The sequence below is a fragment of the Lottia gigantea genome (assembly GCF_000327385.1).
Source record: "Lottia gigantea unplaced genomic scaffold LOTGIsca_156, whole genome shotgun sequence".
In the NCBI taxonomy this organism is placed as follows: Eukaryota; Metazoa; Mollusca; class Gastropoda; family Lottiidae; genus Lottia; species Lottia gigantea.
The window spans coordinates 262588-287411 of record NW_008707898.1 but is presented as its reverse complement, the minus strand read 5'-3'; the positions used below and the strand labels follow the sequence as shown (position 1 = coordinate 287411).

At 30.9% G+C, this 24824-nt stretch overlaps 1 protein-coding gene across 1 annotated transcript; it reads left to right on the top strand.

Moving 5' to 3' along the window:
* Positions 1-1080: 1080 nt before the first annotated feature.
* Positions 1081-24824, top strand: LOTGIDRAFT_225973 (hypothetical protein; the record flags this gene model as incomplete). The annotated part of the gene is made up of 18 exons (XM_009050813.1): positions 1081-1214; positions 1756-1984; positions 2194-2304; positions 2597-2665; positions 2889-2998; positions 3221-3310; positions 3613-3750; positions 4104-4228; positions 4511-4759; positions 5005-5168; positions 5378-5442; positions 5739-5874; positions 6354-6501; positions 6817-6988; positions 7287-7376; positions 12450-12622; positions 12991-13114; positions 24690-24824. Exons 1-18 carry the CDS (start codon positions 1176-1178, stop codon positions 24822-24824), a joined length of 2367 nt encoding a protein of 788 aa, XP_009049061.1. The 5' UTR covers positions 1081-1175.

The following is a 24824-nucleotide window of genomic DNA, read 5'->3' as shown; positions in this document are numbered from 1 at the left end:
AGATAATAATTTATAAATACTACAATTAAATGAACTTACTTTTTTTCATTTTGAGGTCCATTACGCAGACTTTTAGTATGATGAGCTGATCCACTATGTAAAGTACTGGATGGAGATGGTACCGGTCTAGAGGGAATGTATTCCTGTCCTGTTAATGTAGCTGAGAATGTATTTTGAGGTGTCAAGGGTGATATCATTCTCTCTGATCCTGATTTTCTATCAGGACTGACAGGATGACCATGTGAGCTAACAGATGGAATTTTAACACTGATTGAAGTTTTGCTGTCACCACCATTGTCAATATTAGTGGAGCTCAGTTTACTTCCACTTGGTGTTCGAGACATTTTCCTGCAAAATAAATACACAGTTCTGTTCTATTATTATTTTTGAAAGACAAAAGAAAACTGACTCGTTTCAACCTTCTAATTTATATAACCAACAAATATTTTAATACGACTAACACTAAACTTAAAGCATTTCATCTCATTGGGCTGAAAAAGTATATTGGAGACCTGTCCTGTTCGTCATAATATCAGTATCGTTCCCAACCCTATGCTGTTCTGTTCCACCCCCTTCAACACGCATATTTTGATAGGCTAGACTAATCTAATTATTGGCATTGCAATTTTTTTTATATTGCTATCTAGTAATTGAACTAATGTCATAAAATAATGGGTCGGGTTCATCTCATTTTATAAAGAGGGCAACTTACTCAACAGTTCAGGTAAGAGGATTAAAATTCCTGCTTGATTTTAAATATTTTCTTCACATTTTGCGGAAATAGGCTTCGTTTCTAATGAAAACAAAAACATTGCTTTATTGCATTACCCACAACTCCCTGCTTTTCCGCTTATCTATTTTGTGTAATTATTAGATGTGTCACGAAATAATAAAACTTCTTTCTTTAAACACAAAGATTTTGTTATAATATTTTCAAAATCGAAATTTACTTTTTATATTGAAATTATTAACGCATCATTTTTAAGACAAGAAAATTCCACTCCACTTTACTTAGTGCTTTTTCTCCAAACGTTTTTTCTTTTAGTTGCCTTTCTACCATATTAGTTGACCGTGCGCATGCGCCTAATCACATACCATCAAGTAAACAAACCTAGCAGACAACTTTTTTATGGAGATATCTGACTTTTAATTGAATTTGACCACAATCTGCAGAGATGAGACTCAAAACGACTTTACAGAAGGAACCTAAACATATCCTTTACTTCCAGATCTTAAATTTTATAGATGATCTTGGCTTTGATTTGTTAAGTGTTGTAGTTTAAGGTTTTGATTTCAGACTAGCAGTAACAGTAGCTCCATCATTTCTTCTACTTTTAGTTTAACTTATTCTTGCTCCTTCGATTTGTTATTTGGTTGAGAATACAGTTGATTTGTAGTTATGCAATAGCAGTCAAAAAAATTTTTTTTCTTGTATTAATGGCATTGATTTCCATGTCTATATCAAGGGCAAACTAAGGATAACATTTGTGCCTAGGAGTGAAGGCCTCGTTGGCAGATTGTGATGAGATAGCGATATCATTTACATTGTTTTAGCCACTAAAATAATGTAAAAATAAATAGATCTGAAATGTAGTTATAGAGTATGATTCTGAAATTCACAGATCACTGAACTGGGCACAATGGCTGTCTCCTCTCTGACCAGAAGGCCGAAACCTGTTCTATCACTGTCATGTAGTGTTCACCATTCATATAGGACAAATTCTGATAATTCAATTTCCTTAACTGTTCATACATTCTGATTTAGTCAGTTGTGTGGGATGGACAACACCAGATGAAGTCTTTTCATGTGCTGATGACCATCAAATTTTAAAATGGAATTTAATTGGAAATCACGAAACTTCCAATATTATGACATTACCAAAAGATTGTTACCCTACTGGAATGCACTGGTTTCCTAAAACTAGTAGTGGTGGTGGTTCCAAGAAATCAGTATCTGATGTTTTTGTTTTAACCTCAACTGATGGCAAGTATTATTTGATATTGGTCTCATCTCAGTCCAGAATCTAATGTGTTTGCCACACAAACCTCAATGAATAGATTTTTTGAAGTTTCTTTTAAATCTTATATCACATGTGCAATCCAAAATAAAAGATTTTTTTTTTAAATATTTATGTTTTAACGATCTTGTTTATTATTGAATTGTTTGATTTATGTTTATATGAAAATTTGTAGGAAAGTTTCGGTTGATCAGTAGAACTGGACGTGTTGAGAAAACAGTTGATGCTCATAAAGGAGCTGTATTATGTGGACAGTGGAGCTCTAATGGTACAGCTTTAGTCACAGGTAGGATACAGTACAGAAGTACTTCTATATAACAGTTGTAGCTTTTATACATGTATCATTTAGATGTTGTTATGATGATAGTGTATAGAGACTAAAGTACTACCGTAAAGAGAAGAGATGAAGAAAGTGAAATTTAGACTTTTATCTTTAGTACTTTATTTTTTGGTTTATATATTGCAAAGTCCTAAAGTTATATTTTATGGTTAGAAATGTTTTAACAATGCAAATATTTTGTTTTTGTTTTATTGTATGATAGAAATTAGGAATAATGATATTATTTTGATGTCTTTAGCTGGAGAAGATGGCCAGGTAAAGATTTGGTCAAGAAGTGGAATGTTGCGTTCAACATTGACACAAAATAGTAAGTTATTCAACTGATAAAATATCAAATACATACATAGATGTTTGTATATATAATAACACTAATTGTGTTAATTGTGGGTGCAAACTCAGGACCTCCACTTTATATCAATTTCACTGAACCATTGTGGAATTATTGTCTCTGTAGTCAAAGAAAAAAATGTATTGCTTCTTATGTTTAAAGATGTTTTTGATGAATCTTAATTATCTTAATTTTTTTTTAGGTTTACCAGTATATTCTGTATCATGGGGTCCTGATGGTGAACAGGTTTTATTTACTAATGGTAAACAACTGGTTATCAAACCATTACAAGCTAATGCTAAACCTACCATGGTGAGCCCACTATTTACATTAATCTTACACAGTAACTGAACAGCACAGTTATAATGATCAAAGCAGTAGGTTCATTATCTTCAAGGCATGAGTGTTAGAGAATTATTATAGATAACGATAACACTATATTATGATATTATGGGTTTCAACAATTTAAATGTTATTACAATACAGAATTTATTATTAAACTTCAGAATTAAATCAATTTGTTGATATTTTCAGTGGAAAGGCCATGAAGGTATTATTTTAGTGGTACATTGGAATCCAGTTAATAATTTAATCATATCTGGTGGAGAAGACTGTAAATATAAGGTAAGCTTATAGAATTATTACATGCTTTCATTACTGAGTAGCTGGGAACTCAAATCTGGAAGTTGAGTTTGTGCTGGCTTATGTAAAATATAAGGTATTTGGGTTGTAAAGAGGTTTTAAAAGCTTTTCATGTGTATTTAAAACACTGATAACATCGAAAGGTTCTTGCAATTCCACTTCAACTGTTTGATGATATAGCTACTGCTTTTGGGATAGTGGAATTATGAACTTGTTAGAATTTTACTGACATTAAAGACTGAGTGATATATTAAATTAAAGTTTATTCTTATACTATACTGTAGGTGTGGGATATGTATGGTCGTATGTTATTTAGCAGTGGAACACATGATTACCCTATAACATCTGCCGCTTGGACACCTGATGGAGAAATGTTTGCTGTAGGATCATATAATACATTAAGATTATGTGATAGGAGTGGGGTATGTAGTTGATCTAATATAACAATATAGAAGTAACAACTTATTCTATTAATAATACTTAATGGCAAATAAATCAAATCTGAAAGTACGGTACTGATTTCTTAAAAAATCTTAGAATATGAATTTATTGTACTTGTGAAAAATACCATACTTATGACAAGACTTTGTGGAATGCGGCCCTGTTCTTCTCCTATGTTACAGAAACATAGTAATATAACAAAACACAAAAAACTTTGGATTCTCTTGTATATTTCGCTCATCAACTGGTATCCACAAAATTATTGATAGAATCGGATTACTTACACTGAGTCTATTATGTGATAGTCACTAATTACATGTATTTTCTATTACAGTGGTCATATGCCCTAGAGAAACCCAATACTGGTAGTATATTTAATCTAGCCTGGTCTAGTGATGGTACACAAGTAGCTGGGGCTAGTGGAAATGGACAGGTCATTATTGCTAATGTTATAGAAAGGTATGATTTTTAGTCTTGGTCTTTATTATTCTGACCCTGTTAAGATGAAAAGAAAGATGAGTGTGGATGAGAGGATTGGCAAAGGTCAAGCTGATAGAAATAGATCCTTGTAAATCTAATTTATTTTCATTGTAAAAAATCAATGTTTCTTTCATTCTTTCCATCCTGTATAGACTGAAGTTTTTATCATAAAATGTATCCACATAAAGTCGTGAAATCTTTTTAGATAAGGGCAAATTGTATTCTTGTTTGCTTATTCTCTATATTATATTCCATTTTCAGGAGACTGGAATGGAAGAATTTTGAAGCTACTGTGAATGCTAGTAAACAGATAATAGTGAAAAATGTAATGAATGATACATTAGAGAAACTAGATTTCAGAGATCGTATTGTTAAAGTATCATTAGATTTTAACCATCTAGTAGTAGCTACCTCTTCACAATGTTATGTCTATAGCTCTAGAAACTGGAATACACCAATGATCTTTGATTTAAAAGAAGGCAGTGTTACATTGATCAAACAGACTGAAAAGTAAGTGTTTTTCGGGTAGAAAATCTGTTAAAGAAGTCATTGCCCAGTTTCCAAATATTAAGAATTGGATACAACACATCTCCACTAAGGGCCCCTCATTGGTTTATACCATATTATGCCATTAAATTGATCAGGCTAAGTGATAAATTGGCATTAAGCTTTGTTGCTTTTTTTGGATTCTGCTATATTGTAATTGTATAAATAAATGAGTTTTTCTATTCTTAACATGACCTTTGAATTTGTAGACATTTTGTAATGGTAGATGGAGTTGGTGTATATGTATTTTCGTATGATGGTAGATTGGTATGTTCACCTCGGTACCAGGGAATGAAAGCAGATATATTAAATACACAAACTATATCTATTAGTAATGATACTGTAGCTATCAGAGATAAAACCGATGAAAAATGTAAGTTTACTCATTTTTTGAAACAGATTTAAAAAAAAAACAAAAAACTATTCTATTTGATAAAGTTGCTGTTGAAAGTTTTTTAATTCTTTATTATTTAGCTTAGGTAGTTCAGGCCTAGTTATATTTTTCATTTTATATATCATCAATGTAGCTGAGCAGCTAAAAATTGCCAACATCAATACATGTGTTTCTCTATATCTTTCTAGTGGTGTATGTATTTGATGCTCTAACTGGTAAACTAATGGGAGATGGTAAACCTATAACTAATAAGGTAGACTTTTAGATTTAATTTGAAGTACAATTGAATGAACTTTCTCAGTCTTTTAAGGTTGTTAAAGTTTAAGATCAAAATGAGCACCTGCAAACATTTTTTAAAAAGTCATTTGGGCTTTTTTTTTTGCATTTTACAAGTAAATTGTTTTTGTTCAACTCCAATAATGGAAAATCTTTTCTTACCCCAGGAGTGGTCATTTTAAAAAAAAATAATAAATAGATTGGTATTAGTTTTATCTATTGAGTCATAAGTGTTTGTTCTATGAATAACAATATATTAATGTATAATTATAGTTAGAAGTAATGGAGATAGCATTAGATCAATGTGGACCAACAACAGAAAGACGTTTAGCTATTATAGATAAAAATAGAGATCTATATTTAACATCGGTGAGAATATTTGGTACTGAGAGGAAGTCAGCTAAACTAGGTAAGTATTGAAATCCTATATTTCTTATTTATTTGATTGGTTCTGTTGCAGTCTAAGGACAAACATTTATCATATGTGTGAGATTTACAAAGCAGACTTACAACTAATCAAACGTTCTTTTGATCAAGAGGTGTGAAAGTTTTTGCTCTAACTCTTGCTGTGTAACTGCATTGTTGTATACTTTGGCTCCTAAGAGAGATCTATGATGATACTTTCTGTCATTACTATAAATGCTGAGCTTTAGAGTGATTCCTAATCGGTGGTTTTAATTTGGTAAATGGGATAAGTTGGAACCACCGAATTGTCACGGCTACCCCATCATGTATTATTGTATATGATGACCTAGAGAGTGATACCTGATGTATGTAGACAGTCTTGCTTTTCTATTGTTCCATTTTCGGCATTCAATATTTGATTTTATTCATACAAGACATATTTCGCTATTTTTACAATCTTGTCAAAATCACTTCAATTTGTAGGTACAATGATCCAGTCTATGGCGTGGAATGATGAGACTAATATGTTAGCTGGTATGACTGATGGTAAACTAATGGTATGGTACTACCCTAATACATTATATGTTGATAGAGACTTGTTAACCAAGACTATATTCACTAGAGACTCAACGTAAGTGTCTTGTCATCTAAGTTCTGGTTAATTTGCGTAACTGATAAATTGTTAGAAACATTGAACATTCATTGAAAAAATGAGAAAAAATGAATGACATTACCATAACATATCATTGATATAATACACATTTCAAACTACATAGTTTAGAGCTTCAGGTATTTGAGGTTTCAAGATATGTAGCTCATACTTCAACTATTTCTTATGTTACTCAGCGTTGAAAGGGTTAACCTATTTTACAGTAGTCAAGTATACAAGGTTTTCTTTCTTATCATGACTTATTTTCACCTTGTATCTGTATTATTCTATTTCTAGAGAATTTGGTAAAGATCCTCAACTATTATCTTTTATTGGTAATCATTTAATATTACGTCGAGCTGAAGGTTCTTTAGTCAGTACATCTGTATCACCCTATATAGCTGTTCTACATGATTATGTCAATGGTTCAAGATGGGAAGATGCTGTCAGATTGTGTCGTTTTGTCAAGGTACGTGGTTGTTTAAGTTATTTTGAATTTTTCAATATTTGTGGAAGGCTGTTGTTCAAATAGGTAGAATGTTGTTCCTGGTGCTGTGTTGTTCCTTGGTAATACCTGATGCCACTGCACATCTGGTTTGGTAAACTATTTGGAGAGTCCACATAGTTAATGTTGAACTTTCAATGTAATACATTAATATAGGAATTATTTGTAGTTTGATTTCAAGTGAGTTAAATGTAGTTACCTCCCTTCTATAGGATATTTTAGTTATAATGATGGTATATGTATAATTATATGTTAATTTCAGGACGATTCTTTATGGTCCTGTTTAGCAGCTATGGCTTCTTATGCCAAAGATTTGAACACAGCAGAGGTAGCGTATGCAGCCATTAAAGAGGTTAGTAGGTCAACTCGCTTTTATAAACCATATGTGCAGTGTCATGGAAAATACCAAAATAAAGTAAATTACAGTCTAAATCAAACCAATACACTCATGGTTTTGCATGATATTAAAGTACAAATGCCTCATTCAAAAAATACAGTATGATTGTGAATATAGTGGACACTTATACTCTCAAGTAAATCTGGACAAATATCTGTATTTGTAAACTTAATGTACCAGGCACATAGAAAAAAGAATTGCCCCCTGTCAAAGTTTTGACAACCAACCAATTCCATTTCTGCAACTAAACACCATATGCCATTACACCTCCAGATATATTACTTGCACCTCAAACATTATGAAATAATTGATCCACTTTATATGCATGTAGGATTATATTGCAAGCATACAGGTTATTGAATGCCCTTGACATGAAGTAGGCTATAAAAGTGTCTAGTGTCAGTTTACTTGGAGCAAAATACAAGACACTGTATAGTACAAGCATGTGGTAATTTTCTATGAATTTTTCCAGCTTCAGGATGCATTGCCCCTGTCCCACTGGCTGATATTTTCCATTTCCTCCCTTTTTACTGGGATCCCCGAGTAGTTGAAAATTGTCCTCTGCATTCTGTTACCAGTCTGAACTATTCAGATATTATAAGGTGCAATTCCGTAGGATGTAAACATTTTATTCAATTTTAAACCTTTAATAACTGCTGCTCATTGTATATGATAAAAAACCCAGTGGCTACAGACTACTTGACTGTTTATAACTTTATAAAACCTGACTTTATATGTTGAAATATAATGATAGTAAACATGTTGAGTAAAAAGTCATTTATATTTTGTAATGACATGTAACTAATATGATATTGTTTAACAATTGTCTGGGTCAGTGTGATTTTATAGTTTATCTGACACTTTGTTATCTAACCTAACTACCTGCTACTTTAGCCAAAGCTTTTATTACTTATTCCTGGTGGAATTCTTCCTAGACTATAGACAAATACTTCCACTATACACAGTGATACAAATAGACAATTGCTTTCACTATACTAGACAATTACTTTCACTATACGTATTGATACAACTAGACAAATACTTTCACTATACATAGTGATACAACTAGACAATTACTTTCACTATACATACTGATACAACTAGACAATTACTTCCACTATACCTACTGTTAGTATTGATACAACTAGACAAATACTTTCACTATACATATTGATACAACTAGACAAATACTTTCACTATACATACTGATACAACTAGACAATTACTTTCACTATACATACTGATACAACTAGACAATTACTTTCACTATACATACTGATACAACTAGACAATTACTTTCACTATACATACTGATACAACTAGACAATTACTTTCACTATACATACTGATACAACTAGACAATTACTTCCACTATACCTACTGTTAGTATTGATACAACTAGACAAATACTTTCACTATACATAGTGATACAACTAGACAATTACTTTCACTTAACATACTGATACAACTAGACAAATACTTTCACTATACATAGTGATACAACTAGACAATTACTTTCACTATACATACTGATACAACTAGACAATTACTTTCACTATACATACTGATACAACTAGACAATTACTTTCACTATACATAGTGATACAACTAGACAAATACTTTCACTATACATAGTGATACAACTAGACAATTACTTTCACTATACATACTGATACAACTAGACAATTACTTTCACTATACATACTGATACCACTAGACAATTACTTTCACTATACCTACTGTTAGTATTGATACAACTAGACAAATACTTTCACTATACATAGTGATACAACTAGACAATTACTTTCACTTAACATACTGATACAACTAGACAAATACTTTCACTATACATAGTGATACAACTAGACAATTACTTTCACTATACATACTGATACAACTAGACAATTACTTTCACTATACCTACTGTTAGTATTGATACAACTAGACAATTACTTTCACTATACATACTGATACCACTAGACAATTACTTTCACTATACCTACTGTTAGTATTGATACAACTAGACAATTACTTTCACTATACATACTGATACCACTAGACAATTACTTTCACTATACCTACTGTTAGTATTGATACAACTAGACAATTACTTACACTTTATTTACTGATAAAACTGCGGCTCTGTAGATGATTTCGTGCGGCCTACGGCGTCATGTAAAATTTGAAGGAAATGAAGCCCACGAGCAAATGCTTCGTTTGCTCTTGTCACTGTTGGTGTGGCCTGCAGTTTGTTTTGCTTCAAGGAATCATGCGATTTTTGTACATTTCTAGTACTTCTGAAGACTTTTACTGTATATTCAAGACTAAAATCAACCCCCCAAAATGCCGCATCTTTCCATGTAAGTACTTTATGACATGAAAAGCCCTGATACTTCCAACTGAATTTAAATTGATAGTCGATATAATTGAATTGAGAGAAATGTTGTGTTTTTTATGTAGAACAAGAGTCGAAAAAAAGAAAATTGAAGTCTTAAATAGCGCCGTCTGGTTTCTCCATGTCTAGTTATTTTGAATTCCTCTAATTTTTGACGTCATTCCAGTTTATTTACATACAAATATTTAGAAATAGTAACATTTGTTAACATACCAAACCCTGTTTTTACCCTTAAAACTATAAATACTTTAGAGGTATTAGTTTTATTCTCTATTTATTACTGGTTATGAAATCAGTTATTTGTAATATTATAGTGTTATAGAGATGATAAAGCCATGGTTAGACAGTATAATGGGGTTATGAGGAGTTATGAATCTGGAACCAGATAAATTGACCAACAGTGCCAGCCTCCTGGAATTGTTAGTACAAAAAGGAGGCAGACAGATTAATGAGAGGACAACTTTCAGGATTGAGATTGCAATATAGACTCTTAATTTGTTCTCCACAAAAAGAATTTGGTAAAATAGAATTGATTTAGTGCATTCTGACACATATTTCTGAGCAAAATATATATGATATATGATATATATATATATCAAATTTGAAATTCTTAGAAATGTACAATTGGGGTCATAACAGTATTTCTGGAGCTCTACCCCCATTGGTGCCGCCACTGAAATTAACATACCTGAACATAATCGAGGTGTAAAGATCTACTGATCTATTCTTTGAGATAAATGAATTGATCAGGTGCCAAGTAGAACATGAAAATGAGTCAGAAATACCAGCAACTTACAATTAATTATATTGTGTTATGTAAAGTTTATGGTAATGGGTAACTGTGATAGTATCACCCTATTCTAGTCTTATCTATATAGCAATCATCAATTAGTACAAATATCTCCACATACATACATTTACCATTATTCACTTCCACCTCATTTTAAATATTCTCTAAACTGCCAAGTTAAAAGTAGTGGAATATTCTCAACTTGAAAACACCATTACAAGTAATCTTAGAGTCCTGTCTAATGTGACAGAATACATTACCATTTTAATTTCCAGGTTTAAAATGGTTTTAAAACTGATAACTTTTAGAACTGAACAATTTTCAAGTAGACATCGATATTTAAATCTTTAAAGCTGTCTCTTTTGACTCAATATGGGATTTAATACTGTGAGTTATTGAAGTTTTTATTACAGAAATAACCATTGTCTGTTCTGGTAATAGCTTTTGTTGAGTATAAAATTAATGATGAAACTCAGAGTGGCTATTCTATATACTGGAAGGCAAAAGAAAAGTCATGTAGATGTATCATATACTATAATTTTATTTATTATTCTCAAATGCTTATATGTAATAAGAAAACACATTAGAGAAATCAGAGGCTGATGAACTTGAAAAAGTCTTCATTTCTTGTCATGCCATTTGTCACAAGAGCTTTATTTCTGAACTAATCAGTGGATGGCCTGAAATTTTGATTTTTGCCATTCTGTGTTCATACTGCAACTCTTCTGAGAAGTGTCTGATAGTTTTAACATGGTAGAATAAACCATAACACTTAATTTGTCTTTAATTTACATTACAGATATATATATATGAACTCAATAAAGAGATGCTGTACAGAATTAAACATATTGATCAACAAAGCTAAACTGAAAGTAAAAATTGACAAATTGTCTGTTGTAAGATGACATAATTCGTTTATAATATGTTATGTTTCAAACTCTGTTGATTCTGTGCATCCTAGAGTTGACTGTCAATAACCTTATGTTTGTTTATGCAACACATTCCACATGTTTCATGTCAATATTGTAGAAAAACATAATCTTGTAATCATAATATACAACGTTTAGTCCTTCACCTGACTTAATGACATTATAGACATTAGATAATCTTTCAACCGCATCTTAGAAGCATATAGATAAATAAGACAATTTTATGGATAGATACTTCTGGTATATTTATTATTTCAACGTTTCAATGTGGTTCTCACACTGTCATCAGGAATAATAATATATAATAATATATTTAATTTATATCTATCTATCTGTATATCTATTTAATTCTAGACATTGTAAACATTTGGTAGTGGGCTCAGTATTCATATCAGTTAAAACCCCAAAAACCAAATGTTTTTAAAAGGTATCATAGTACTTACTTCACATCACACTCTCAATAGAAACTTCTATATACACACAGATATATACATTAATATTTAATTGGGCCAAAAAAATCCCCTAAAATGAAGATTCTTAATTACGAGATACATGTGAACAATATTATAGATATACTATGCTTTCCTTTAATTCACATAGAGCATTATAAAGATTTGTGTATGTGAATTGAAATTTTTCTTTTGTTCTTAATATTCCAATGTGTTTCCTTTTTCTAAATGACATTCAACAACATGTTTATTACTTTTTTAACCAATATCCCAGATATTTGGTCATTCTGAATTTTCATCTAATTTGTTGTGGTCACAGTGTGTGGAAGCAAAACTCAAAGGTTAAGAATATTCTAGGATGCTCTAAGACATTCAATTTCCTTTCAGATATATTATTTTAGTACCAGTACTGACATATAACTGTTAAATATTTATTATAATTGAGTAATTGATTTATTATTTCAGGTAAATAAAGTACAGTTTATAATGAATATTAAAGATATACCCATTAAAGAAGCTAGGAATGCTGAAATGGCTTTATTATGTGGTAATCCTTCTGATGCTGAAGCTATATTATTACAAGCTAATTTAATATTCAGAGCTATCATGTTAAATATTCAACTTTATAACTGGGACAGGTAAGATAGAGTCAGATTTTTTTTTGATTTTTGAATGGGTTAGGGCTTAACATTAAAGGGACTTTAAACACTGCATGTATATCAGGGCCCACTTAATACTTTTATTGGCATTATTTATTAAATGGCCTTTTGCAGTCCCTTGAATGTCTTTCTTAAAGTTTTTTTTTTTCATTTGGAAAAAGTATTTTAAAAGTTATACAAGTCTATATATTGTTTGTTAAGAATTCCTACTCCAGGTTATTCTTTACCATTGTTTATGTTTTGTCCCTGTAGACTGAATATTAGACAGTATTTTGAGAAATGGATTCCATTGTGACCAGTATGAAACAAAAAGTAAAGTATTTTGATCAATTTACCTGCTGTTTCAGAGCTCTAGAACTGGCTGTTAAACATAAAACTCATGTTGATACAGTGATGGGATACAGATTAAAATATTTAGACAGATTTGATAAGAAAGAAAATAATAAAAGATTTTTACAATATAAAGAAGGGGTAAGTATTTTTGATGGTGCTGGCACCGATATATATCTTAATTGATACATCTGGATACAACATGCCTTGATATGTGTATTGTATTGTGTGGTCGTGTATTGATACTTGACAATATCAAGAATTCTTGACGAACGTGTTTTCACATATAACAAGATGCCATCCAAATGCACAAACCATATGTATGAACCTAAATGTGGCAATAGTAAGTCTATTGACAATGAATTATTTGTAATATTAATCTTATATTGTCTGAAAATATACCATAGTAAATAATCTTGAAACATGGAAGATAAATTGCTATATTTTGTCTTTTACCCATATCATGATACGTATCTTATTGTAGTCCTAGTAATGTGATATGTATCGTATCGTGGCATAGTTGGTAAAGTTTTGTCATTTGAAAAATTAACAGCACTATATTTTTCTTAAAACTTTCAAAGAAACTAACCTGAACACATTTCTCTAGATTTTGGTCTAGAGTTATCATTAATTTGAGCACCTAACCTTTCTTAATCTACTTAAAAAATTAGACTGCCTCTTTAAAATGATTGTAGAATAGGACAGTTTAAATTTACAGTGTCTTGAAGATGTTAAGAATGTCAAACTAAGTTAGGATGTTATCTGTAATGTCATGACATAATATGTTACATGGTAATCTCTAGATTTATATAGCTAGACAGATTAGATAGGTATAATCTAGTTAGTGTCCATCATCTTGCTTGAATTCCATACCACTTAATACATACACCAGACACCTATAATTATATTATATATTTAATAACAGTCTATCATGCTTAGGTCCCTTTCTATTAGATTTCACTTATCGCTAACACATTGACTGAGGAACTGTAAATTGTTCATGTGCCACATATTTCTTAATACCTGTGTTATAATTTAAATTGAAATGCCCTAGATTGCTGTCCAATATTGATGAGTATGTTTGTACCAACCACATAAAAGCAATCTGTATATTAGTGATAATTTTATATTTTGGTACTGCAGTTTGTTAAAAAACAAAGTTAGTTAGTCTTAGATGTTGTGTCTGACATTTCAAGATTTTTTATGTGCTTTATAGTTATATTTTTTTTATGTGAGATTCTATAGAGCATTACATTGGTTCTTTTTATGACATCATTTACTTGGTTACGTCAGGCAAATGGCAGCTGTGGGTTCCTATTTCAATCGGCATATGTAAGGCTGATGACCTTGAATAAGTCATCTTCCAGTCGACTCACCTGTAAATGGGTACAGATAATCTGGGAAAGATCAATGCCAAGAGATTTTGCATAGGACCAGCTGGAAGAATCTTAGATGTAAAATCTAATTGTTCCTTTCTTTCACCATGGAAGAGTTTGGAGAGTTTGGATTGTCTTTTATTAGTGTAGGTGTCTGAAAAGAATTGTTCCTCTTGCAGGTGAAAAAATATAGACTTTTGTACATCAAGTATTGTACCTCATTTGGAGGAAAAAATGACTTTTTTTTAACCTTGTCTGAAACATGTCTAGCTCTAAAAATAAAACACTACTTACAATAAATCACCTAGTTAATGATAGAAAGCCTGTGCTTGGTTTACTGAAATCAAAGGAAAATTGACAAGAAGATCAAAACTGCAATAAACATCTTTGAAAGCATTCTTTTGACATTTGTCAAATAAAATTTTCAGATAAAAATTGCAAGATCTTTTTACTCTCTTTATATTAAGCTGAAATCAATAAAACTTCTTGTAAAGTCTTGCTTTTAAATCTTATAACTATAGATTTTCAAAAGAAACAAGTTTTTTAATGTTTTAAAATAGAAACGAAATTAGAAAGAGATTAACATCTTAACATTGCAACTTATACATGAGTTGAGCAATTGACATTTAAAACATTGTGTCTCTATAGAGATTATAGAAGGTCTCAATTCAATTCTTTAGTTTACTTGAAGAAGAATTATGGTGCACGGATTTTGAAAATACAGTTATATTGAAAGACTTGATGATTTAAAATAGAGAGTGTATTTATACTTTCTTGTGTCATTAGAATTGCTGTGGACATTTGTTTCAAGAGCTGCTCGATAATCTTTCTTTCAATGAACATGAATTAACAGATTTTATATTGACACTGGCAAATGTAGGCATTGATGTACTGAAAAACATTTTGCCTTTTAAAAAAAAAATTTTTGAAAATGAAAATTGTGTGGCCTCTACTAATAACCTAATAATATATAGTAATGTCACTGTTTCTGATGCCATATTTAATAAGATCCAGTGCATGAAAAAGAATAATTTTTTATTGCTAATTTTTCAACATAAAAATTTCTGCCCTACAAGAGGCAGAATCAAAATCCATCAAGGTAACAAAACAGAAGAAGGAGAAATAGGTAGGAATTAATGAAACGTATTTGATAATGTATTGCATGATAATGTAGTACAGAACATGGAAGAGATAGAGTTATGTTTACAGAAATTAGCAATAAACCTGAAAATGTCAAAACTTCAGTAATTTAATTAGTGGAGATACAGATCTGCTCTTCTCTTTTTAATTGACGTGGTCGTTATCACTCTCATGGCAGCAAGGTGAAGGTCGTTAAACTAATTGCTTGCCAGACTCAAATTTCAAATCAAGTTAAAAAGAGAAATCTTATTTGCGTGGAATGGTTGAAAACTGAAATAGAATTGAAGAATGGTTTTGAAATAGTTGTTTGTGATCAATCACTGTTGATATCCAGAGCAGATGTTATATGTGTACAGTTATTTAAATGTACAATTTTATTTTAAAACTTGGAGATAGGCGTAGAGTTGAGTTACATAGCTTTGAGTTTTACAGCTTATTGTCTTACATTCGTTCTTGGATTTTTAAAAAAATTTATGCAGGTGCCATTTTGACTCAAATCTGAATGTTTATGGGTATACATGCAGCTGAAAAGTTTTTTATTCTAAATCTTGGAGATGTCTAGGAGATGGGTGTTAAGTTGAGTTTCATAGCCTTGAATTTTGAAGTTCCTACTTCAATTTTTTTTTTTAAATTTGCAAATGCCATTTTGATTCAAATCAGAAAGTTTATGGGTAAACAGTTTTTTATTCTCAATCTTGAAGAAGGGAGTAGAGTTGAATTACATAGCCCTGAGTTTTACAGCTTTTTGCCTTACATTCATTCTGACTATTTTTTTTATGCAGGTGCCATTTTGAATCAAATGTGGATGTTTATGGGTATAAGATTGTCTGAGATAACATGTTATTTAAGATATTTGGTCTATCTATCACTATACATCAAAAAGTTAAAAGTTTGGTTTCTATTTCGTTACACCTTGTGTAATATCAACCAATAAAAATCTAATTACCTGTTTAATTGACTTTAAACTTCTAATGTCACGTCAGTTAGATAATCTTTATTTCTTTTAAATACCCAAATAAATCTTCATAAAACTTGGCATTTTATCTACCAAAATTCTTCACACACAATCATTTACATTTCTTACAATATATAACTTTTGTTTTCTGAAAGTTGATGATTAAAATCGCATTTTCTTATGTGTTACCTATCACTGTATATTATATATTTTCAGTGCTTATAGTTGACTTGGTGTTAAGTTTATTCTTCGGAATATTAACCACAGTTCAATTAAAATTACATTACATTTTTGTTTTGTTTCTTCTGATATTTTTCAAAAAATATCGGAAAGAAAAGTAATGATATTGTAATCTTATTTTAATTTGATCGAATCTTTCGTGGATTGTTTCGAAAATGGCAAAAACAAACATTTATTTATGATAATATGAAATATGTGGTTTTTAATTCCTGTTCGCACAAAAAATCTTGAGACTTCTAAGATTGTACAGAGGTGTATCAATTATGGTAAACATTCTGTTCAAAAAACACCTCATTGCCTACTGCTCTATACTCTTTCTTATCCAAATCAGAATCAGATAATGTGGACATAAGCCTTTTTTTTATAATTTCATTCTTCAATCAAGGCTGTCATGTTTTCATATTGTACTTCCCTTGTTAATAACTTGTATTATAAATTTTGTTATATATACAATTTGAAACATTACTCAAGATAACTTTAATTTTCAATTAGAATATATAATTATAATACATGTCAAGTTGTCTGATTGAAGATATGCACCTGAGCTCTGTTCTATCATCATGAAATAGATTGTCTTCTGTTTTATTAGTGGATAATTAATCCTAATCATTTGTAGAATTGATCATGTTAAGAACTAAAATAGAAGATGTTCGGTACATGAGACTGGATAAAAAGACATGAATTAGGCTTGTCAAGACACACGACTGTAATTATAGTAATAATATTATGTTGTGTAATGGTGAAGTGGAGAGTAATACCAGGTGTTTCAGTTGACAATGTGTAAGATTTATGAGAGAGTATTATAGGGTAATTAGGAATAATATTAGGTTGAAATTATCTCTAACTATCTCCTACTGATTTCTCTTCATTAGTCTCTTGTATTGATATTCTTTATCTCTTCAATTGTCTTTTTCTTCTGTCATGTTCTTTTATCAAGCCTATTCTACATTATACCCCTTAAAGGCCATGGTTCGGAGGTTGATTTGTGCCTTGAATGTTTTTAAAATATTTCCTTCTAAAATTTGGCGTGGAAATGTTAATTAATCGAGTCGTATTAATCAGTCAAATGCTATTTTATTAACCAATGAATTGTATAAGATGGTTACATTCACTTTAATATTCACTGTGTTTTTTTTTCTAGCCAGAAAGGATATGTCAATGTAACCCTGCAATTTTTTTTATGGTGCTGTGATAATCCTTATCCCATATCTGTGATCTAGAAACCAGAGCCAAATCAACATCCTCATTAAGTCATCAATTTCTTCTGTCCTGTCTTATATTAATTATTGTATAACAACTATAGTTCTCAACAAAAAACTGAGAAATTTTAAGAAATCCTGTATCTTTAGATTAGAGTTTGAACACTGTGTGCCGTCACTATTAATAAGTTTGAATTCTTATCTATTACCATTGTTGGGAATACCAGAGCTCTGATTGTAGAGGATGATTCAAAGTTGAGTCATAGTGAACAATAAAAACTGGAAACTTTATGTTGAATACATTTACACCTGAACCATGTAACGTGACTGAGAATAGTTGTGGAATGTTTCAGTACGTTACTGATAAAACTTATTGGGTTTTTGTCACATTACGTGATACTCAACACATCTTAACTGTATTTTTAAAAGCTTTGAAAATTTTTTTGAAATTAAAGATGATGCAATGATGACATTATTATGTGTAAAGTTTAAAAGTTGTTGCTGGTGAAAATTACTTGTTTTTTTTTGGACACATTACATGAAATGCTACACATCTTGAATCTTGATAATGCTGGCAAATATCTTCATTATATTTTTATAAGCTCTGAATATTTCTGAAAATATTTTGAATAACAGTTATGACATTATTATGTGTAAAGTTTAAAAGTTGTTAAAACAAATGTTTTGTCTGACAACTTAAAAATGTGAACGAAATGCCCTTGTTATTGAAACTTTCTAGACAGTTAATCTCATTGAAGATAGTCAGATAATATCTTGAATCTAGTTTTCATGTGAAATGAAAATATTATTTATAGAAAACATGGGCCAAGGTCTGAAGCAAGAGCTGTTCATTTTAAGGGTCTAATTAGCTAATAAATCTAGAATGATCTTGACCAAAGTCTTGTTCTGTTCTTCTAATTCATTATACAAATTTGTTCAAAGTCAAAATAAATTTCACCCCATGTAGGGATTGTAAAATCTTTTAGTCTTTTAGAGTATCATGTCTTATCACCATTCCAATATAACATCTACATTCTGTGGTTTAGACAATTAAAATAATCATTAATAGATAACTTTGTACTGATCACAAATGCTGGTCATATGCCAAATGGAATTTTTGATAATTAGTGGTAATTGGTCAAGTTTTTACAGGACCTCAGTCATCAAATAAGATACAAAGACAAGAAAGCCTGTTTTTAATCCCCAGAAGTTATATGAACAGTATATATATATTTTGATAGTACTGTACAGTAATTGAAATAGATTTGAGTTAAGAATATACTATGATATAATGAAGATGACTGTACAAATTGTATATATATTGCACCAAGAATATATTTATCTGTATATATTAACTAGGGTCTCCTAGCACGTGGAAATCTGCTGATATATGCTAAAGTAAAAGTAGAAGTTATTTATTTTGATCTTAGTCTCACTTTATCTAGTTCTTTATTTATATTGTATATTACCTACATATGTCTGTAATGTTAGATGTACAACACATTTCAAATGTTACACTTAATAAAACATACTGACTCTTACCAGATTGGTGAAAGGATTCTACTAAAACTAAAAAATAAAAAAACATGGTGCTTCCCAAAACTCAGTCTTGAGATATATTGGGTATGAATAAGATGAAGCATAGCTGCCACAAATAAACTCCACTATCATTAAATGGGACCCAAAAATACCAATATTTCTACAATTTTTCCATTATAGGTGTTAATGGGTCAGAATAAGGTTTTTTAACCTTGATGTTCATTTACATGTTTCCTATATTTGCAGATCAAAAAACATGTAATTGCTCTAGATATTTCTTATAAAATCTGTATATTCTCAATTATTGTACAGATATAACTTAGTGTTGAAAAAGAAAAAAAAAACTCTTTTGTTTTTGTGTAGAAGAAATACTTGATACAATATTGCATGAAATGAGGATTAAAAAGGAATCAAATTTCTGTGGAAGATTTGTGACATTTCAGATTGGTTGAGTTGTATTCTAGTCACCTGTTTCCCACATGACATTATTTCAACTTGACTGCATCATGCATGAAAAGTATTTGATTTCTAATTTCTAATTCCTCACTCTTTCTAATTTCCGTTTTCTTCTTCTTAAAAATAAGCAATCAGCTCACGATAGTTTAAAAACTGCAACAAATTGATTGGAATAAATTTGGACAGGTCGGCTTGACTCGGATATCATTATTCATTAGAAAGGAATCCAGTAGCTCTAAAATTATCTCTACCATATAATCAACTCAAATTACAAATAAATTCATGGAATATGTGATATGGTTCTCTACATGTTTTTTTTTTACAAACTTTCTGTTCAATGTATTGAATAATAATGGCTTGTCTTTATATGGTTATTGTTCTGTTTTTATAAAGGTAGATAGTCTAGGCTAGATCAAATATCAGCATAGATTTTAGTTTAGATCCATGTATATCTCTTTCCGTTCAAAACACGTGAACAATTCATTTCTCTTTTTGATCTACGTATAGGTTATATTCTAGAGGATTGTCCCGTCATTGTCTTTGGGAGCTTTGAGGGATTCAAGTGGCAAACTAGGTAATTATCAGGAATCTTAAAAAAAAATCTGGCATACAAACTGTCCACCTTCCTTAGTTATTACAGACTCCCATTGGTTCACTAAAGGTCTGCTACAGGACTTTTGCTAGCTTTTAGCCTCTGTCTTCCGATTTGTAGTTTCAGATAGGTTATATGTCAAATTTCCTCTTGTGACTTTTCTCAATTTCATTTGTCTAAGATCTTTGGACTTGTTTTATTCAAATGACTGAATTTTATTTCCACATCCATGAGTGTTATAATATATTGATAGTCTAGCAATAACATCAATAGTTTTTATTCAGCTTGATTAGTAGACAGTATTAAATTGTCTGTAAAAGATAGACATTATAATAATATGTCTAGTGTGATATATATTGTCTAGCTTGTCACTATTAGATCCATCCATGTATTAAAATATTATACTTGGTTCAGGACACTTGTAATAGAAAAGGTCAAATTATTGTGCCAGTATTTTGACGATTCTAATGAAATGAAGGACAATGAAAGTTATGGTCAATGACATGTGATGTCTGGCACTGTTTATTTTCCAGTCCATTACCCAGAGGTGGTGCTAACCTCCTGGGACTGGGGGTACGAATAGGTGGTAGACTGACTTAATGGAGGGTTGGGATTCCAAATTCCATGGAGGGTCTGAAAAGATTCTCCTATGAAAAGTTTTGAATAATAGAATTGATTTGGCGCATTCTGACACATATTTTGAGTCAAAAATGTATAAAAGTCATATTTTAGATTTGTCAAATATGAAGTGGGGCTACAAACCATTTTTCTAGCCCCTTTTCCTCCATTATTGTTGCAACTGTCATTACCTCAGTTTCATAATAAGTCTGTTATATAGTGATGGATACCCGTAGACATAAACACTTAGAGTTGGCATTCAGTGTTGCTGAATTCTTATGAACTGATATTGTTCTGAAATATTTCTGTAAATTGACATGATAAAAGTTGAACAATGAGAAGTCCTAAACCGGTGATGTCTAACACAGATCATCTTCAGGACCATTAACAATAGTTTTATGATTAGATTATTTTTAATGTTTAATATTTTGAGCAAAAGACCATGCCCTAATCTTTAGCAAGGCAGTCAAATGCAATCAAAGTTAAAATTAAGAAAAATTTATCCTGGATGTATTTTTAAAAATACAAGTAAATGAAAGAGTCAAAACTTAAGTTTGGTTGTTGTTTCAAATGTGAAGCATTCGCTTTTGCATAGCTTGTGATACTCTAGAGCAATTATCTTCACAATGTCAAGCTATTGCGAACTTATACCTAGATTATAATAGCCACCCTCACAGAATTCAAAAATATGATTAGTTTGTAAGCCATCGAATACAGCCAATCAGAGACCTCGACAGAAAGATTATAAACATTATGGCTTATCTTTTAAAGATCTTTTGAGGACTGCTTGGCTATTTTCGCTAATGTACAACCAAATTGCTACATTTACAAACTTCTGTGATACAAGGACATGGTGACATGGCTTCAGCCTAATTTTGGATTATTAAATCAAAATTGCCAATTTGCACTTATATATTATGGAATAAACAAGGTAATAAAAATTATGGTAGACATTAAATGAGCTCTATATGTGCGTTAATTTTTAGTGCTTCCTGGGTGCATTTGTATTCTGAAACATGATAGTAAAATTTGTTGATTGAGATCTCTTGATATCTAGATAATACATCAGTAATAAATATATTTCTCTCTATCTAGACAGTCAATTTAATTTTCTGATTATTCTAAACTTGTAAATGTAGTTATTTTAAATCTTTAATTATATTACGTCTAGAGTAGAACAGCGTTATTACATATCTTTCTCTTTATTCTCTGAAATTCACCTCCAGCACAGACACAAAACTCATTTTTATTGCATGTTCTAAACGTATGTAATTTCATAAATGGTTGCCGATTGAATTGGTATTGGAGGAAAATAAATGTAAATGTTGAGGTGGAAATTTGAGCCTGATATAAAAGATGAAGTGAATCTAATGATATCTGTCTGAGTGTCTGTTCTTCATATTCTTTGTCATGAAATTGTGAAATGAAACGCAAAACTACATAATCAATAGAAACATAGGTCACTGTCTATTCTTAACATGTTTCTTGTATTACCAGTATCAAACTAACGGAAACCTTTCTATTTGACATTTGACAATTGGAATCCCACAAAGCATTGAATCAATTTTGCGGATGAAAAACAAATGATTGGTCTGTATTTTGTACTTTAGAGTTCTCTGTTGAATTAGGATTTATAAAAAATAAGTAGAAGGGTCAAATTGAATTGAATTCAGGGGATCTAATTATCCTCTCTTATTTTTAGAGACAAGTCCATTGGGAAATTTATCTTATTATATAAACTGTATATATATAAAATGAAGGTGGGTTTCAGGAATTAATACTAGGAAAAGTTCATTGACCAACAACAGCTATGTTTAAGGATGGAAAATTGTATAGATACCTCTTTTGGGGTTGCAGTGTAGCTGAGGAGGAAACTGGGTTGAATTTTCTACAGGTCTTGACCCATGGTGGGATTGAACCCTGGAACTTCAGATTGGAGAACAAGTTTCTTATTCCTTACTCACTGAGTCACCACAACTTCCTTCCAGCACTTCAAAGACAGATCACCACCAGCTACATATGGTAGCCAATTCTAATAGTTACTTACTTCGTTCCTTCAACAGTTGGGCATTGGTTCTTCATATCATTTGACTTATAGAGTGTGCAATAAGGGAAAGATTGCTGAGACAACATAGATAGCTTGCTTACCAATAAAACTGCTTTGTAATTCTTCAGCGTTTCTCCATGAAAATTTAAAAATGTCACTACAGAATAAAACATTATTGGCTATATGATACTATATGATGTTCAACCTTTAGGCTCCCCTCATGCCACTGAACAAATAAATTTTTGAATTCAACATGTCTCTTGTGTAATAGTTTTTTAACCAGACAATTTATATGATGTAAAGATGTACTGGTATCAGTTTATCAAATAGTTTATTAAAAGACAATGTTAAAGAAACTATTGACTTTGTTTGATTTTTATTAATCATAGTAATATGATCTATATTTTTATTATAGCATGTTAACTATCTGTAGAATATCAATAAATTGACTAAATATTATAACTATATCTCATAGAAAATATATGAGCACTCAAGTAGACAGGTATTTTACTCTTAACATGTCTGAAGAAAGTCAAAATGGATATTTTATGTTGTTCAGGTCTGAGATGAGACTTCAATAAATGTCAGAGGAATAAAGAGATTTATTACGGTCAGATCAAACATTTATTTTCTGATCTTGTTAGACTTTCAGACCACAGAAAAAATATATATCTCATAAAATTTCTCTTTCTATTAATTTACTGACATGCTTGTTGATTTCTTTTAACAATATTTTGTTCCATTTGATGAATATAAATTAGAAAACTTATCCAATTTAATATTAAATTTTAAGTTGAAAGTTTTGTCATGCTTTAAACTTGATGTACAGGATTCAAATTTCAAATCTAATTCTAACTCCCTTGAAATTTCATCGGTGTATATTAGGCTAGGGAGTTGAGAAATTGGTTGAGGTACTTGTATCTTGTATAGTCTCCAAGCTTGTGATGAATCGTGACTTTAATGCAATTGTTATTATTTGACTCTTGTGTTTGACCTGAGTTATGTTAATGTGTTATCTATATCTAGATTGTAATAACTTATACACATTGAATATAAAGCAAGGGGTAGATCAACATTTGCAACAGGGTATAACTAGTCTCTCAATGGTTATTGGCAAATCTCTCAGACAGTCTGCAACCGATCAGTTGCTTAAATCAGTTGATGTACGGCCACTTACAACTGTTGCCCTCAATCAGAAGTTGCTATCCTAGTTTTTGGTGACTTTGCTCTTATCACCTGATCTACGACTACTTAGAACAACATGGTTAGAACAACATGGTTAGAACAACTGGTTAGAACAACATGGTTAGAACAACATGGTTATGCAGAGCTGTAGTCAAATGATCACACGACTAGGGCTACAGCCTAGCATGTAGAGAGCCAGTTGCTTTCAATGTACATGCAATAGAATCAATGGATTCTCTCTCAGTTGCTGTAATTTCAATGTATGCACTAAGTCTCTAATCTTTCACTGTCTGAGTTGATTTACCTTTGGCTCAAAAAAATTGCTAGAAATGGGGCTCATTGTAATAAATAAATTAATTATATTTTCAGATTGAAATAGACTGGGAAAAAATAGAATCTAAGATAGAAATGGAATATCAGAAAGAAAGAGAGAGACCATCTGGTGGTAGTGCAGCGCCTCGTTCTAGACCAACACCTGCATCTACAGCTCCAGCTTCATCCTGA